This window comes from Colletes latitarsis, chromosome 6, assembly GCF_051014445.1.
Source record: "Colletes latitarsis isolate SP2378_abdomen chromosome 6, iyColLati1, whole genome shotgun sequence".
In the NCBI taxonomy this organism is placed as follows: Eukaryota; Metazoa; Arthropoda; class Insecta; order Hymenoptera; family Colletidae; genus Colletes; species Colletes latitarsis.
The window spans coordinates 13,115,092-13,133,375 of record NC_135139.1 but is presented as its reverse complement, the minus strand read 5'-3'; the positions used below and the strand labels follow the sequence as shown (position 1 = coordinate 13,133,375).

The following is an 18,284-nucleotide window of genomic DNA, read 5'->3' as shown; positions in this document are numbered from 1 at the left end:
ATAGCAATCACCACCAAAGAAGATATTCGACGCAACTGTCTCGTAATAAATGTCTTGCAATTTGTAAACTACTGAATTCTAGGCCAATAATTACTAGCACTTTTCCCCCATTTTAATGACTATTATGCGTATTTTTCAGCGTGTGCGAGTTTGAATGGGGAAACCTGTCGAGGTATGTATTGAGATGAAAGAACGATTCAGTTCAGAAACACTTCAGTGTAAAAATACTTGAAAAGACAAAATATATATTATCTACTTAATATTATACCGGGTGTTGTAACAATCGTTGTCCAATTTCAGGCCCAAGTTATTTAATTTCAGTCCATCCATAAAAAGAGGTTTAAAACGTAGATTATATAAAATCGAACATTATTTTAACTAAGTTTCAGAGTCATTAATGAAGTAATGATTTTAGAAATCCCAATGGAACCTGTGAGATCGTCTAAGGATTAAGGACACTCGTCGCCTTAAATTATCTTTACGAAATAATTGTAACATTTTGCCACCAATTCAGCTTAACTAAAGTTTACCGATATAACATTTTGTTAGATGGACTAGTGTGTGGTACAGGTATTAATTAAATAAAAAACGAAATTAATTTACCCCTTTGGACCATTCGGTGTACAGCCACTGAGGACTTTGGAGTCTCGTCGAGAGAGCGTTTGCTAATGGTGGTTTGCTCAAACATGGACCTAGGTCGCAAGCTTCCTGTGTAGGAGGCTTCTGTTCAAGGTCGCAAGGAGAAGTTTGCGGGACGCAGGTTACCGATCTGGTCCTTTTACCTGGGCCACAAGTCGTGGAACACTTTAACACGAAAAGAAAATAATTAAATTACGTTCTGTTCAATTCTTAATATACCATATTGCGGGGATAGCCTGATTGTAACAGAAAATTCTCATCCTTTATCATTTTTTTGAACAAGAAGAAATAACTCGACCTAAAAAAAATTAGCAGGTCCATAACTATGTTAATATAATTTAATTTAATTCTGATCCAAGTATGTTTTCAGAGAAGACAACAAATTATAAATGGCCCACAATTTTCAGGCCAATATTCCAGCCTCTTTAATTATGATATTGAATCTTTATTTGTTAGCAAGTGCTTCTCGTAATTCGTAGTATCTAACCCTCGAGCTACCGGTTATGTGAATTATTGCTTTCAAAGACATTCGATAGAAATACATGCGCGTAGTGGGTAATAAAGTAAGCAAAGTACCAAAGACCATGTGCCCACGTTCCATTGTGGAGGCGTTAACGGTGCCGGCGTTATTTTCGCGTCATATTCGCACGCTGGCATATCGCAAACCTCCGTTGTTGGTAGGATTTTCGGTTCCATGCAGGCGCCATCAGCTATTCTCATTATTAGAGACGGGTTTATTTCTTGTACGCATTCTAATACCCTGACGCGGATTCCGGTACCACAATTAACAGAACACACGCTCCAAGGACCGCCTCTCCATCTTTGTAAAATCGAATGGTTTATGAGATTAATTTATTGACACAGAATCCCTTCCTCTACAAAATCAGAAACGTCCCAAGATTAATTCCATTGTTATCATTGTTACACAGTCCATACTGTTTTATGTTAGGCATATTTTGAATGTGTAAACAATTCTGTAAAAATTTATGGAAATACCATCAAATTGATACTTCAAGATTATAGCACAGAAATGTTAAAGAAATTGAGGAATCTTTTTATCTTAAATGTCGAGGAAAAAATGCCCATTAGCCAAATTTTTAAAAAATTACATTTGCTTGAGGACATGAATATAATATTATTCTTAAACTTTCGGAAATTGTTCACTTTCCTTTTAATTCGTTAAGATAAAAATACCGTATAAAGTTCATAGGACACGATAATAAAAGAATGGTAATCGAGGTTATACTTACTTGGGTGGGCATGGTATAGTATTACATCGTATTTGAATTTCTCGTGGCTTTTCCAACGCGTGGCATCTTTTCTCAGGTACCTGTGTCTGCGTGTGTTCTCTAATACATACGTATTTCAACATCTGGGAACCTTTTTTCGAAGAAAAATAAAGTCCACTCAATTTCCACGTTCTAAAACGAATCAATCTTTTCGAAAATCTTAAATGCGATTTTATTCCCATATATTTACAAGACGTTCTACAATTTTTCTTTCTTTTCAATACGATTAAAAAATTGAAATATAGTAACTCTAGCAAGCCTCTACGGTTTCACGAACAAATTTAAGAAAGTGACAAAATGACTATCAATCAAAGAAAAAATTAAAATAAACGCGTACAAAATGGTTTTAACATTCTTAAAAAGTAGAGTAATTTTCAATTTCATAATTTTAGAGTGTATTTAATTCTTACCTCCGCCACATGATCTGCTGCATTCGGTGTATCCACTCGATTTCCAAAAGAATTTTCGTTTCTTATAACGTTTTGGAACGTACGACGGTTGAGTTCCATCGATGATTGTGGGTCCATTATCTATTCTAAAAGAATAATGAGCTCATTTTAATCATGTGCTTTGTATATACAGAGGTTTAAAAATTTTTGTTACGATATTAAATGTTCAAATATACCTCCTGTGAGCTATATTCGATGAAACAGGCTCGGTTTTACTGGCAACTGGAATTGAAATTACAAACCCCTTATTATAACGTTGTTTGCTTTCGTGTGCATGCAAGATTTGCAAGCAATAATACAAAATTGTTCAATAATTTAGTTAATCGTTCGTCGTTTCGACCACAGAGATGTGAGGCTCTCTTTTATACATAAATAAAAGACATGGTCGATTCAAAAAATTCTGTTCTTAAAAACTAACCAAACGTTTCAAATTAAAATTTAACGAGTTTAATGATTAATTACGTGACTGAATGAAAATGGAATTCCTTTTCAAATGTACACTATATAATTTAGTGTGATTTTCATACAAAAGAAAAGAAGAAAATGGTCAGTAAGAATAGCTACTTTATTCGAAAATATTATATTGAAATGCAAAATTATCGTACTTCAAAGAATCGAGGATTAAAAATGAATATCTATGATTATTACTGCCAAGTATGCAATAAGATTTGTAGATTTAATTTGAAGATATTTTTACATTTCAGTGAAATATTTATTATTACCTGTTTTATGTCCAAAATGAGGGTTCGTCGGGACGTTTACATTTCCGGGGATGATATATCGATACACAATACCTGGATTCGGTTCTTGATACAAAACCTGATTGGAAAACATCAGTATTACGTTATACATAATGCTTGACTTTATAATATGCCAGGTGCACTAAACGATTTCATATATTCCGTCTGTAATAATAAATTATTTACCATTACATCGACCGGTTCTTGCAATGGTCCAGTAGCAGAGAAACTTTCCAAGTTTTGTGAGCCTTGACGAAGGTAAACAAAAGTGGCTCCAGCCGCTTGATATTTACCGGACAAATTAATACTGTAATTTCCATTCAATAAATAGGTACCATCCTGTAATTTGATCGCTGAAAAAATTCACACACGGTTAAGATGATTTACGAATTCAATTGAATTAAAATTTAACTGGTTTAACGATTAATTAAATAACTGACTCGCAATGGAATCATATCATTATTTAAAAAACACTGTTCCTGTAGTTACTTTCTCAATAAAGACGCTTGACTTAAAATTTAAGTTAGCTTGCGATTGACAACGTATGTGATATAATTTTGTTAAATTAACCATTGAAAACGATTAATACAAAAAACATTATTGTTTTTAAAGCCTGTCCAATTTCATAGAATATTTTCAACTTAAACGACTCAATTTCCTTTAAAACGAATGTGAAATCGGAATATTCACCATTCGTAAAGAAATTAAATTTCATAGTATGTTTCCTAGTAGCAGAAATGACACGTTTGTAAGGTCGTAGATTAAAAAAGGTCGGTATTAACATATTCGATCGTGCGTCCAGCTAATTATTTCGCACTCCGTGTCACGAGTTGAGAAGTATATCGCATAATCATTCGTGTAATGAAACGGAGAGTCATTCGCGGCGATTCAATACGAGAATTGCTGATTCTGTCAGTGCAATGTACGCGATACGATACATTAGAAATATAGACGAGTCATTTAGTGAGTGACGTACACATAGATTAACCGCTTTGAGCCTTTCGACTTTCTTCGATCGTAGTTTAACGATACATACGATTGATATTTGCAGTTATTACGAACTCCTCTTCGTGGAAAAAATTTTAACGCACTATTCCGTTTCAATTTGTCGAATAAAAACAGAAATCTGTGCAACGAAAGTTGTCATACTAGCCGAATACTTTTTCTTTCTAACGAGGGAATAATTTATATTCTTTTTTTACAGTAAATAATTATAAACTCCAATACATTTTCTGCTTTCTCTCTTCAACGTTTCTAAGAAATATTTATACTTAAATAATTTAAAGTTTCTTACTTTATAAAATAAACCATCCTTGACTTTCTTCTTAAAAAATTAAATAAAACTAGACAATGTATGTGATATAATTTTGTTAGATTAACCATTGAAAAGGATCACAGTATAAAAAACGTTGTTGTTTTAAAACCTGTTCAAACTTATTTACAAATATGAATGTCCTAACGAACCAGCATGATATCACACTGTTAGAAATCAACGTACAAGCATGTTTCGTTCCGTTAATGTTGCTTTCTTCTTACAAATCTTGACTTCTAACATAAATTTAGTGGTTCAATTTACATACGCAACACAACTTCGAGGACCGGCTAATAAAACGTCTCAGCCCACTGCGAATTCAATACAGAATAGCAAAATCAGTGTCAAGATTTCGTATTAACGCTGTAATTGATCACATCGGTAAAACGTTTGAATCGCGTCGCATTATTTCACACCTACCTGGTCGTTTCTTTGAGATCTAAAGAATAGCTACACATCGGAAACACGTTACGTTAATCTTCTTAGCGATCTACGACACGTCGATTCAGACGACGTAAAATTCCGATCGCGATCGTTTAGCGAGGAATTATGTTTTACAAGGGTCTCTATGCATTATGCAGTTTATGACTGTTCGATTTATGCGATCCGCGTTAGATAGGGCGCAGGGAACGACGCAATTTGTGCTCGTAATAAGAAATATTCATTTTCGAAAGTCATTCGATAATAACAAAGTAACGCATTAAGAGGCAAAAATCGAATATAGAATCTAGCACACGTCGATACCTAGAATTACTAGCATAAATGTCTCCTTTGCATTTGAATGCATGACAAAGTAACAACGATAGGTGATCAATTTCAATTTTTTTAAATTAGGTATTGATTATAGAGCGAATAAATTTAATAGTTCTTTTAGTCGATTCGAGCGAGTATTTACATTTTATATTTATTCAGAACATTTTCGATCTTCGTTTCTTCACAGGGGCACAAAAATTATTCCTTAATTAAAACCATTTCCTCAAGAAGTAAATTTCGTTTTGTCTGATCGATTGAAGTCGTTTTTGAAACTAGTTTCCATTTTGTCATTCATTGAGATATTTAAGGATTCATGTTTGGATAAATTAAAAAGAAATTTTGTCAAGACCAGATTAGGATGGGTAACCGTTTGAGGGAAAACCACGTATTTGTTGCTTTTATGTTGTTTATACGTTTCTATCGGTTTTTTAAGTGGGATATTACTTGCCTGTCAATTAAAAACAATAAAAAAACAAAACAACGTGTAATAAAGAACTGAATATAAGACAAACTAAGTTTCTGTTCATTTATAGTAAATCACCATTATAGTGTATGAATATGAGTGGGGAAGTAACTTGTAGGTGCATGTAAAATGATGTGGCTATAGTTTTATAATGTGTACAATTAATTGCAATTTATCTATAACGAAAGTCGAGGAACGTGACTGGGATTTCCAATATTCTAGTTTACACTACTCATAAAAGTTTCAAATATCCATTACATCGAAGTACCACTTCGAAGCTTGCAAATACTCATTCCAGAGTATAGAATGAACACACTTTAAATATTAACTCAGTCGAAATAAACTCAGTTTCGTAAGCATACATTGAACTTGATCTCTAGCAAAGAGCGTGTATTCAAATCGGTAATCCGAAAAACGGAGGAGAATAACGAAGTCGGTCGATGTCGTAAATCGAATCCCCTGACGCAATCTCGAACGTAACGCGTCAGAAACTATCGATGAATCGGTGAAACCAGATGCTGGGGAGTGTAAGTGCAGTGTATGATGTGCCTATCAATAGCAGCAGCACTTCATTTACAAGAGACAGCGTGTCACGTCCCATTTAGCACGCAACAGGAGATTAGATTATACGAGGGTTGACGCCGGGAGCACGACGACGACGCGACCGTACAGATTCCGACGATAGGAGATCTAGCATTGATAATAAAGAGGAATCGCAAACAGTCGCAGCTGATTGCCCACAATCGCGAACAATCACGGCGACGATTTGCTTACTGGCACAGTTCATTAAAATCAGTTTGTCGTACGCGAACGGGATTCCGCGTATCAGCTTGATTCAATATTCCAGGCAACCTTCGTCCGTTCTCATTTCTCTTCATTCGTTATGCGCTCGTTTCTGTTCCGCTTTATCGCCTCCTGGCACTTTCACGCTTTTGTCACGGAACGTGTTTGTTTCATAAATCTGGATTACTCGTCCACTTTCCTCGTATCGTTCGTCATGTGATCGGCGATGTTCGTTCGAATATTTTCTAAATACATTAGGTTGGGGAAGAATCCATTATTTCCACGTTTATTTCAAGACTTTATTTAACATGATTCGGATTGTGCGACTTGGATCGAATATGTATCGTTTTATTTTATAATTTGTTGCCATTCGATTTCGTTCCGTTTAGCTTTGCAGATGGAAATTCGATCGAACAATTCGTGTGACACATCGAGCTTCTTTTTGAATTCAACTTTATGTATCGTGACCATAAACACCATTCACGATTTCAGCCGCCTGGCTTGCATTTTCGCCTTTGTCAAAGTAAAATTTTAAAATATACCGAATTTTCTCTTTGTTAACTTGCATTATTTACACCCTGTACCTTACAACTGAATCGATTAACTACAAAACTGTAAAAGAATTTTTTTTAGTACGGAATGTCACTCTTCCAACGACCACAATATATCACCACAGTCATCTAAGTGAAAAATAATGGATTTCTTTTTCCCCAAACTAATATGTTGTTCGACGTTCTTACCCAAATAATTTTCAGTGTGACGCAATTGCGTCACGTTTAGAGCGACAGCTCCTCTTGGTACCGTGGCTACCAGATTGTAACCCCGTTCCAAGGTCGGTTCCGTGAAGATCCCATCGATCAGATGCCCGTTGCAGCAACTTGAGAGACACTGCAATCATAATTACGTGGCAATCAATTCATTATACATGAGTTTACGGAATTTTTCTTGGAATGGAAATAGGCTTAATGGGAGGTCGGGTCGTTTCTCGAATTTTGCATGAATTATAGTGCTGCGCGCTGCTTAAAGTGGAGGATTAGCTACAGAAGGCACTTTATTGATCGGTAAGTTATTCGATACCTTAAGATGCAAACACGGTATATAAATTAGACATTCGGTAAAAATATTACTGTGCTAAATACACCATATTTTTTTTTTGTATTTATGGTATTCGTGGGAGTGGGAAAGAGCGATGCTCGGTTAAGGAGAATGCGGACAGTGTCTGACCAGACTTATCGACGATTTTTCTTTCCAGCTGTCTGGAATACTTGTAATATTGTTGGTGTTTTTTGCGGTAATTAACTGTTACCCGTAGTAAATCAAACGCCGCTTATTACCGGAATGATTTATGGTCGGTCTAGTCGTGTATCATTTATCAGCATAATACCAGCTTTTAGAACAAAACTCATGAATTTTTCTCTTATTGCTAGTAAACGGAAACAATTATACAACATTCATAAAGTGTTCTCTCGTCTATATTTATTCTGTTTTCAATTTCTTGTATAATGTTAATTAAAGAGAAATGGTTCAAGCACTTACATTCATCCTCAAGTATCTGTTAAAAAATACTCGTTTTTAAAAACTCGGTAAAAAAAACTGAATTTTTCCAACTAATTTAAAATGTTAATGCGGAGGATTAACTTAAAATAAGAAAAGAATGATTTAAAAGTTAGAAGTTGACGAAGAAATTTTTTTGATAAAAGTTAACAGATACATCTTGCAATTGTCACGTTTTAAAAACGAACCAGAAGCGTTGAAAAGATGGCCTTCTCGGGAAGTAGAAGCGACGCGAAAGCAATGACGCGTTTAGGCGTCAATGAGGTAGCAATCAGAACGTGGTAACAGAAATAATGGAAAGCGTTACGCTTGTTTTGTCGAGCACAGTGCAATGAGTTACAGTGCATTGGTATCCGTGATAAGTATCTTTGACCTTTTTTGCCGGATGGGGCACGTACCATGTTGCTGAATATGGTAGGTTGTTACGCGAAAAAAAATATAAGCTACCGTGCAGTTTCGCTGTCTGTGAAGTTTCCACGCGTTGTTCCGTTCATTTCGCCTGAAATGACTTTTGAGAACTCTCAGAAGTAAAAATGAAAGTTAAAAAAAGAAAGTAAGGACAGTTTCTTAAAAAATATGTTAATATCATTGTTCTTACAACTAAACAAACATATTCACCAAACTATTCGTAATCTATTAGCCAAGAAAGTTTATAATTATTAGAAGATATAGTTATGACTAGACTGCGGATATTTATGCATTTATGAAAAATTTTAATTCTAAAAAAACTGCAGAATGCACGTAATATACAAAAATATAAGGAATACTTAAAATAAGATACGAATTATTATATTTAAGGGTTGATAGCTCTACAAAGCTCCCATTTTGTTAATTCTATTAATAAAAATATGAATTTGCATAATGATCAGCAGTCTAGTTATGACATAAGATAATTAAATTGGAAGATTTATTATACTCCAATAGCTGTCGTAATTTCAAAACATTGGCAAACTAAAATTTAAAATTAATTAAATTAAATTCTCTTTTCACAGTTTATTAATCAGAATTGTAACACTAAGACTCCTCCATAACGTCGAGAAAGTGTTTTGACAATGTTCGAATCTTAATCTTCCCCTAGTCGCGCATAGGTCCGTCAAATCCATCATTTTAGTTTTGGTTGACATCTTGCCAACAGATGGGACCACGGTACCACAGATTTAAGATCGAATCATCGTTAGTGTTATTCCGAAATACTAGCAAGCTCATTCTAATGAAGACTCCAAATGTGACAATTTGACGGATTATGTTTCTCATTTAAGATCGTTAGATCTTGCGTGACAAGGTAAATGCCCGTGCAGCAAAGCAAACATTTTCTACATTTACCCACAAAATAGACTCGTACTACGATACAATTTAAATTGTTTTTTACTTCAAATACGGGGATGCAGGAACCCCAATGCAAAAGAAATTCTACGCTGTTACACTAACAACTGCTTTCAGCTTCTGACATTCTTGATTTTCCGGAAATGACAAAGAAAGGTTTAAAAATTCTATCTATTGGTTGCCCTAAGAATTCATGCACCTCTAAATAAAATATTTACGATGCAAGTTATCGATACACGTGTAAACTGTCTCTTGTCTCCCACTGTGAACACAAAAATAAAATAAATAAAACGTTAAAAAATGGATCTATCGTTCTCGATGCGTCCTACATACGCCATCGCGTAACGGAAGCTTAATCTCGATTAATTTCTTCGGCTGAACGCTCTCGATAGAAAATACAAGCGAAAGCTATCGAGCATTCCGGCAGGAGCGTAGACCTCTTCTGTTTACCCGTGCATCCCGAGCACAATTCGCCTATCACTGTCCAAGTTCCATTTGCCCCGCGCGTTCGGAAATGCTATTTCCAGAGGGATAATTAGTCAAAACAGAAGTGCTGTTTGCACACGTGGCTACTTAACGGCGTTCATTGAATCAACTAGATTCGGAATGGACGTTCGCGACGCGGAATTAGTAAGTCACAACACGCAAACCCGTGACACGTGTTTGTGAAATTATGGCCGTCGCCGCATAAATTTAGCCACGTCGGCTCCGCGGACGTCTACGGATCCACGGCTGGACTCTGTCGTCCCGTCTCCGAATCGCGACGGCCCACGAAGTGCACCGGAAATCGAGGACCGCTACGTGGGCGATCCTGGACGTCGATGGAACCGATCGAGGGACCGCTCGTTGGCCACCGACAGCACTTCGACGTGGAATTTGGTACATGTGTCGTTCGAGGACCAAGCTGTATCGCATTGACGCGGAATAATAACCCGATATTAATGACACGGACGCGACAGTGCTGGTCGTTCAATAAGTCCTTAGAGAAAGATAGATTTTTTCATTTTTCAATCTCCTTTTAGCTCTATACACTTTACCAAGCGTTTCTCCAACTATTTTAAGCCATCTAAAAAGTAAGATTTCGGAAGGTCCTCGAAATAGGCATCTGTTTGGGCGGTGACCTCCTCTTCGACGCGAACCGTGGTCCGCCGACTATTTTTTTAAGTTTAGAAATAAAAAAAGTCACTTCAATTCCATGATTTTGGCCATTGAAACTGCACAGGTGTGTAACCGTGCATTGTCTCGATGCAAGAGGAAGTTCCTTGCTTCGATCGACAATAAAAATGAAACCATGTGGTGGATATGACTGAGACTTTGACAGCTGTCTAGTGAGTCATGGTGCTTACTAAAAACAAACCTTGAACGACCCTCGTATGAATATTCCAGCCATGGCGCCGTTATTCGCGACTTCGGATCGGTAACTAAACGGGAAATCGGTAATTCCTGGGAAAGGATGCTTTGTCTCGTCGACGAACGTTGATTTATATGCACGGGGAAAATGGTCAATCTAGAAACAACGTTACGAAAGATGGCAAAGTATCGCGGCGTCGCGAGGGACGAGGGCGCCTCTTATTCACGCGCTCGATGAAGCTGAAGAAGATTAAGACGATAAGAAATTGTACGTTGCGTACAATGCGTAGTTCTCTACGTGGGTTAGTGTTACATGGGCGTGGAATCGGTATATGGGACGCGAAAGAAGCGTATAAATTACAAGGGAAGACCACATGGCCGCGTAGCGAGCGAGTGCTTTGATGGTGATTCAGGTCGGATCTGGAACTTCGTATCTATTACTACCGTTTGATTGGGTGATTAATCACTGATGGCTTTCTTGAATGCTCTATTCTATTTCGGTATCGTAGTTTCGCAACTCGAGGATGCATCACGGTCACCGGAACGTCGAGAATCTTCGTTGGTGACTGCGGAAACTGTTGATCGATTTATCGAGATCGATCGGTAATCAATTAACTAATTGGTATAGTTAACAGCGTTTCAATTTTAATGTTCTAGCTACGGTATAACCAGTTATTATCGGTGACGAGGGATTAATCGACGGTGTTTTTTCATAGACTTTCCGCTTGTTTTGTTTCGTTTAAACTGTTTTGCGAGAACAAGAGTCCCAGTCTGACCGGAGGAACGCGTGGATCGTGCAAATGGATTCTATCATCTCTTTCAACTTCCGTTTAGCCTGTAGTGATGTACGAGGTCTTGCGTTATCTTGTTGGTAGATGACCCCTTTTCGATTAGCTAAAACTGTACTTATTCTCCTCTGCAATCCGTTCGAACGATATCTGCGAATTTGTCACTGGGAAATTGTACGATGGATTGTTGCCAAATTCCAGGTTGTTTGATGAATTAGATATAATTATGAATTGGAAACGTGAATTTGCTTCTTTTTATACGATGAATTATGTGACACGTCTTAGGAAGGCTTTCAAATAATATGGAAAGTAACAACGTTGTATTTGTGCATTTAATAATTAACTGCCACAATAATAATAATTCCTAAAGCTCTATGAAATCAAATATGAAAGCTGTCCAGGGTTTTATAACATAATTTCATAAACTTCTCACTCCTCCTAGACAACATGGTAAATTTGAAATTGGAAATACAAACATACGAAAGCTGTCCAGGGGTGCATAGCGTAGTTTCATAAACTTCTCACTCCTCCTAGACAACGTGGTAAATTCGAAATTGGAAATAAAAAAATACGAAAGCTGTCCAGGGGTGTATAGTACAATTTCATAAGCTTCTCACTTCTCCCAGACAACATGCTGAATTTGAAATTGGAAATACAAACATACGAAAACTGTCCAGGGGTGCATAGCGTAGTTGCATAAACTTCTCACTTTCTTAGACAACATGGTAAACTTGAAATAGCGAGCACATAAATACGAAAGCTGTCCAGGGGTGTACAAATTATACCAGTGTAGTGTGGCCGAATAAAAAATCTTCGATTCGTCGTCTAACAGCGTGCACCTTTGCCCTTGATAACCGCTAGAGCTGAACGCAGCGCTGTTCCGTTGTGCGACACTTCTTTTTTCAGTAAAAGCTAATCAGTAACGTGCATATAAAGCCGCGCCCAAAGTGACACTCCTCACTCTGATTGGATTAACCCGGGATGAATGTCAAGTTGCTTGTTGCTTATACACGCGCGAACGATCGATGTTAATTGTATGAATATCGCATGAGCGAATTTATAAATCGAGCCGAGGTGAACAATGAGAACCCTACCGCGGCTCTCGATTACCGTTCGATAATGTCAAACGACGTGAAACAGGTCCCCGGATCGCTCGATTATTAACGACTGGATCGGGTGTATCATACAGAGTGCCGGACGTTAACGTTATCTCGCATCGATGGTTATCTAGGATTTGTATTTATGACGTCGCGTCTTGATTTACAACTCGTTTGGATTATAATTACGAAGAAATTTATGGAATCCCATAATTACGTAACGATCTAGTACTAAACGTCGACGACGATAATTCGCTTAAAGGGTATTTTTTCGAGCGTGTGTACAATTTTCTTCGAGAACTTGTGATTAATTGTAACACGTCAACCCCTACCGTCTGCTTAATCCTCGTACTGTGGAGTCTGGGTCCATTTTGACCCGTGTAAATTATTGTGGAATCGTATCGTTTTGGGTTTCAGTGAATAGCAATAATAATAGAACACGAATTCGTGAAAGTAAACCATAATGATAAATAAAGAATTCACGAATGCATTGGCGCAGAAATTAAATTTTTTTTAATTACGTAGAATAAAATATTTGACCTCTCGATCGTTGAAGTCATTTTAAATTTGCGCTTCTGAAATTATTCGTTTTAAGATTAAACGTTTCGGTTTTCCTGCGCCTCTGCACCTTACGAATCGACACCCCCGCACGCGTCTGGGTGGGCGTGAATCGCGAAGGACTGGTCCAAGATGGGCATCTTGAACGGTGATTATGGTTGCCACCTCTTTTAAGGATTTTGTGTTTAAGATTATGCGAAATCCGGGACATCGGAGATACAGTTATTAAACACGAAATAACTTCAGATATAATTAATTGCGACACGACCTGTTTCAAGATACAATGGAAAGAATTATTATTACTTATATAACGTAACTAAACGGGAAATTATTTTATCAATGATAAAAAAGACAATTTAAAATATTTTAAAAATTGTATGAAATAATATGTATTCTATTGGCCTCTAAAATTTGAACTTTTATTTATAAAATAGAAACACATTTTGGTTAGACAAAGATAAACTATCAATCGTAAAAAATAATGAAATTAAAATTAAAATTAAATAGAAACATTTGATATGAATGAATAGCCTTTTTATCATAAATCGTACGAATTGAAACATTTCTTAATGATTTAAAAAAATAATAAAGCCATTGTTTTCCTCGTGGGTGGACTAATTTTGACGTTTTTAGAGAAGCCCTTGAAAATTCCAGTTTGCTAGATTTTATTTCAAGCTTAAAAAATTCCACAATGCAGTCAACGCGTTGCAACTTTATAACGAGAGAAAGAATTATTGCATGATTCTGTGGTCGTGTCGCAATTACTCAAGCAAAACGAATGACATGAATATGAGACTCAAGCCGTTTGCACCTCAAGAATGGGTGAATATAACATAACGACAATATTGATTGATAGTTGCACCCATGCATTATAGGCCAAACTGAGTATTTTTAGACTTTGCTACGCAGTTGTATCATAAAAATTTGACAAATCTATATAGGGTAACTGTCATAGGGAAAGTTGCTAAATAAAAGACAAACTTTATTCAGAAGGGGATACCAAAAAGAAAACGTCCTTACAATCAAAGATAAGGTAGCTCAAGCAATCAAATATGTCCCAGTTAATGAATACTTGACACACTTATTTTTAATATTAAGAAAACAGATTGCATATTTGCATATTATTAATTCTATACTTCATCTCTGTTTTCAAACATTTCTAGTGCTAGTGACATAAACATCTATGTTTAAAACGCGTTATATGAAGAGTGAATACTTTATTTATTACTAAGATGTTAGTATTATTTGCTATAAAATTTTATTTATTTTTTAGACTAAAACAGAAATCATTTTGTTAAATTTTATTGCACCTAACGATTAGTGGGACTCATTCCTCGTTTTTAAAAAGGATCTACAAACCTAACACATTTATCAAAAGTATGAAGATTAACTAGATCAAGGCCATTGAGGATTAACCTCATTATACTGCAGTTTTCTACTTGACTAATCGACAATTTTTATTTTTCTGAGCAAACTTACAGACATGCACTGTCTTTCAAAGAGAGGGTCAAATTGACAAGGTGTAAAATAGTGCTGTCCATGGATGAAATCTTTGACGCGTCATTGCTCCCCTCTTCAAGCTGCATTTTATTTGCATAACCTGTACTATTTTAACGGATACTGAGTGGAGGAAAGTCTCTAACCTTCACAGTTTTTGTTGGATAGCATCGACGTAAAAGTAGTACTGGTATCTGGCGTGATGGATGGTCAGGGAAGTGGCCTTGAGTGGCTAAGTGAGTTTCATCCGACTATAGCCGAGCCTCGTTGAAGAGTTCACGAGCAATTAGTCTCTTTTCCCCTATTCTTTTCAACTATTTTCCTCAAAACTTGTTTCTGTCACGAAGAAAGTACGTCCAGTAAACATTAAATAGACGTAAATAATCCTCGACAATTTCACCGTGATTCTTGCAAAACAAAATGTATCGAACACTTTCATCGTTACTTTCTCGCGAAAAGGAAAATCTGTCTTCCTCGAAAACATGTATTATTTTTTAAATTTAAATTTGAATTAGCATCACGATCGACCTACTAGCTTCATAGTTTAGAAATTGCGTCGACAATGTTTAATTTTCATACTCACTGCAATAAAAGATTTCTCTGGCAATCACTTAGTCAACCGACGATCGTGGATCCATTTTGCGATCGCACAGTTATAAAATGTCGTGCTAGAAATGTCAGTACATTAACAAAAAAAATAGCAGATGTGCATTTATGGTCGTGCTAATGGAAATGCTTTGGTTGCGCAACGTCTTTCAATGGAACTCGTCATTTCCTACAAAAAAAAACGGGCTATTTATATCTGGAAAAGCTTGGAAGATATTTTAATTTCAATATTGTGCTCAACTCTACTATTTGCAACTGATATCAAAATATTTTCTAACCAAACAATTTCGTAACACAAATAATTTAATACTACATTTGGTCCATATTTTATGCAACGAATAGTTTACGAGTAATTCGTGCTTGCAGATTAAAATCGAACACCTAGTATAATATCACAGGTCATAAATGTTCGAGGATCAAGGGTCTGAAACGAAAGAACCCTATACGCTCGCGGGACCCGTAGAATATATAAATGAAAGCACAACGGAATAATATATTGCAACGATAGAACGTGACATAAACGATGGACACAGTGACCCGTATAATCTGCGCGCGTGCTCACCGAGAGTCGTTGGTTTCGCGAGTTTTTTTTTTTATAGAAATACATTTTAACCGTCTGCGAAGCATAAATCCGTGAAGGCGTTAAAGTGCATTAAATTACGCAAGTCGCGTTAACTTGTAATAACCGAGTCATAATTCTCGCCGCTACGTTTACAAGTGGGCCCGCGCGAACACACGTCAGGTGTTTACACTGCGATAAAACAACCTGCGTTCACGCGTACCTCGTGCTCGCTTTGGGCACCACGTGTATAGTTGATTCAAGTGAACAGCGCCTTCCGGATGACCTAGATAATACACCAACGTCTTTGATATGATTCGTTTCGTGCAGAAACCAGCGACCCAACCGATGAAACATCGTAGAAACAGGAAAACGATACACCGCGATCATAGGCGTCGAGATACGATCATTTCTCGATCAAAATTTAGTTTTGTCGTACATATTCTTATGAAATACGTGAATAATGAACAAAACAAATAGTAAATTTGTCAAAAATATTAATATTATCAATTACGAACTAGAAAAAGCAAACAGAAAATAGGATGGATCGTGTTGTGCTTAGTTACAGAGATGTAAGAATTTTCAAGCACTGTGACACTACCATTTAAAATCTACAAAATTCTATCCTACGTTGGAGGATGAAATGCCCCAGCGTTGCACGAGGATCGATCTTCAGTTTTTTCGAGTTAATGGATTCCACGAAGTGGGTCACCATAGATTTTCCCACGTTAAGCACTGGTGAATCATTTATAGATGACGTCCGTGTCATTCGAAGTCCGCTTTAACGCGTTGGTCTGCTTTTGTTGTTTCTGGCACCGCGACCACCTTCGGAACTTTCGACTGTGAACTCCACGCTGTTCCTTTTCGATGATCTACGGTCACTCCCACTCGTATTCGTACACTATAACGGTGATTCGCTTCGCTAAATGAAAAAAAAATCTTGCTCCTTATGATAAATCTATTTTGTTATGCATTGAGATATTTAAAGGTTTATGTTTGAATAAATTAGAAAGAAAACTTGTCGACGGTCGTGCTGCGTTGGAAACACCGGTTCTCGCGTGCGATCACTGTCGATCGATGGGTGACCGTTTGGGGAGAAAACACTGTAGACAAATTATTATTAAATAGTTTTATATTCGTAAAAAAATTACTAAATAATAGAAAATGTTGCATTATTTGTAATACTATTTGTTCATATTATACTTTATATTACTTGCTCATTAACATTATAAAAAACAAAAGTAACTAATACTTGGCATTATTGAAAGTTGTTTATATTATACTTAGGTTTTGTAATTGGGCATTGCTTAATATTAAAAACAAAATTCGTAAATAAATGTGAAGCCAGTATAATAAACAACATTACGGTAAAAATAAATGGAAAAGATTCACAAGAAACGAGTTTCTTTTCACTCGTAGTGAATCACCATTATAGTGTACGGAATACGAGTGGGAGTAACTGTATATCATTCCACGCGTGAAGTACTCGGTTCGCGCACGAAGACTGCCTTTATTGCGAGGGAGGACATTAAAGATTCGAAAAAAAGAATGGAACGAAAGTTGCGCGCGAAGTCATTAAGATAAGCGGCTAATTAATAATCGGCTTCGAAAGGGCCAGGAATGAATCATCCTGGTTCCACGAGGAACGCTCTACGGGTTCGGCATTATGCTCCGAATTCCTGACAACGGGGATTAAACGGCTCTAGTGACCACGAAAAGAACGCACCAAGAATAAACGTCGAACTCGATTTTGATGCTCACGTGCTATCGGGGCGATCTTCTCGATGTCGCGTCCTCAGAGAGACACGAAGTCTGATTCGTTCGTTCGCATTCGACGCGGCCTGTCTGCTTTTGATCACCGAATTCGCGTCTTTTTGCTTTGCTTGCTTCAGTCGAACCAAACTACAGATGCCCGGTGGCGGTCCAGAAAAAGTTTAAACGCATACCACTTTGGTGTATAAAGTGTACATTACTTCGTTTACACACATGGCTGAGTATTTAAATGCACTTAATTCTATTCATTTAGAGGCGAGTTGAACGTATCTAGAATGGAATTCTTGTGGAGTATGATAAAAGTTATATTAAAAGTCAAAGGTGGCTTTATTAAGTGGGTATTAAATACTTGTTAACCACTTCGCGTACGATTTAATTCCAAATAATTTTTCGAATATTATTTAATTATATTTGAATTTGTTCGTACGAGGAATGGCCACGAAAAGGAGTTCATTTTACGAGTATCTCTTGAATGAAAAATGTGTTGATTTTAACATATAAGACTTGATGACGAGTGAGTAGCCTCGTCATGTGTTTATTGCAAGCGAAACACAATTACGTAAAACTGTATAAAAAATGTAAATGCACGACTGAAATATAGTTAAATAAACTACAAAAAAGAATCACAACGTTAGATGTAGTGAACTGAAAGAAGTCGTTTTGCTATCCCCAAAAATCTATTCAATTCTTGCAAACGTTCGATCTTCATATTATCGAGGAATTGTGTGGTTTCGCTTCGTATTTACTTTTT

General features: G+C 36.6%; 1 protein-coding gene across 1 annotated transcript in view; it reads right to left on the bottom strand.

The window, feature by feature from the left end:
* LOC143343083 (thrombospondin type-1 domain-containing protein 4) overlaps window positions 1-18,284 on the bottom strand; it is a 46,943-nt gene that overhangs the window by 5,071 nt on the left and 23,588 nt on the right. The window contains exons 3-10 of the mRNA XM_076767623.1: window positions 7,169-7,316; window positions 3,304-3,470; window positions 3,100-3,196; window positions 2,554-2,599; window positions 2,339-2,463; window positions 1,890-2,019; window positions 1,216-1,459; window positions 604-804 (exon numbers count right to left, since the gene is read on the bottom strand). Of these exons, the coding sequence (XP_076623738.1) occupies window positions 604-804; window positions 1,216-1,459; window positions 1,890-2,019; window positions 2,339-2,463; window positions 2,554-2,599; window positions 3,100-3,196; window positions 3,304-3,470; window positions 7,169-7,316 (1,158 nt within the window). The remainder of the gene's footprint in view (window positions 1-603; window positions 805-1,215; window positions 1,460-1,889; window positions 2,020-2,338; window positions 2,464-2,553; window positions 2,600-3,099; window positions 3,197-3,303; window positions 3,471-7,168; window positions 7,317-18,284) is intronic.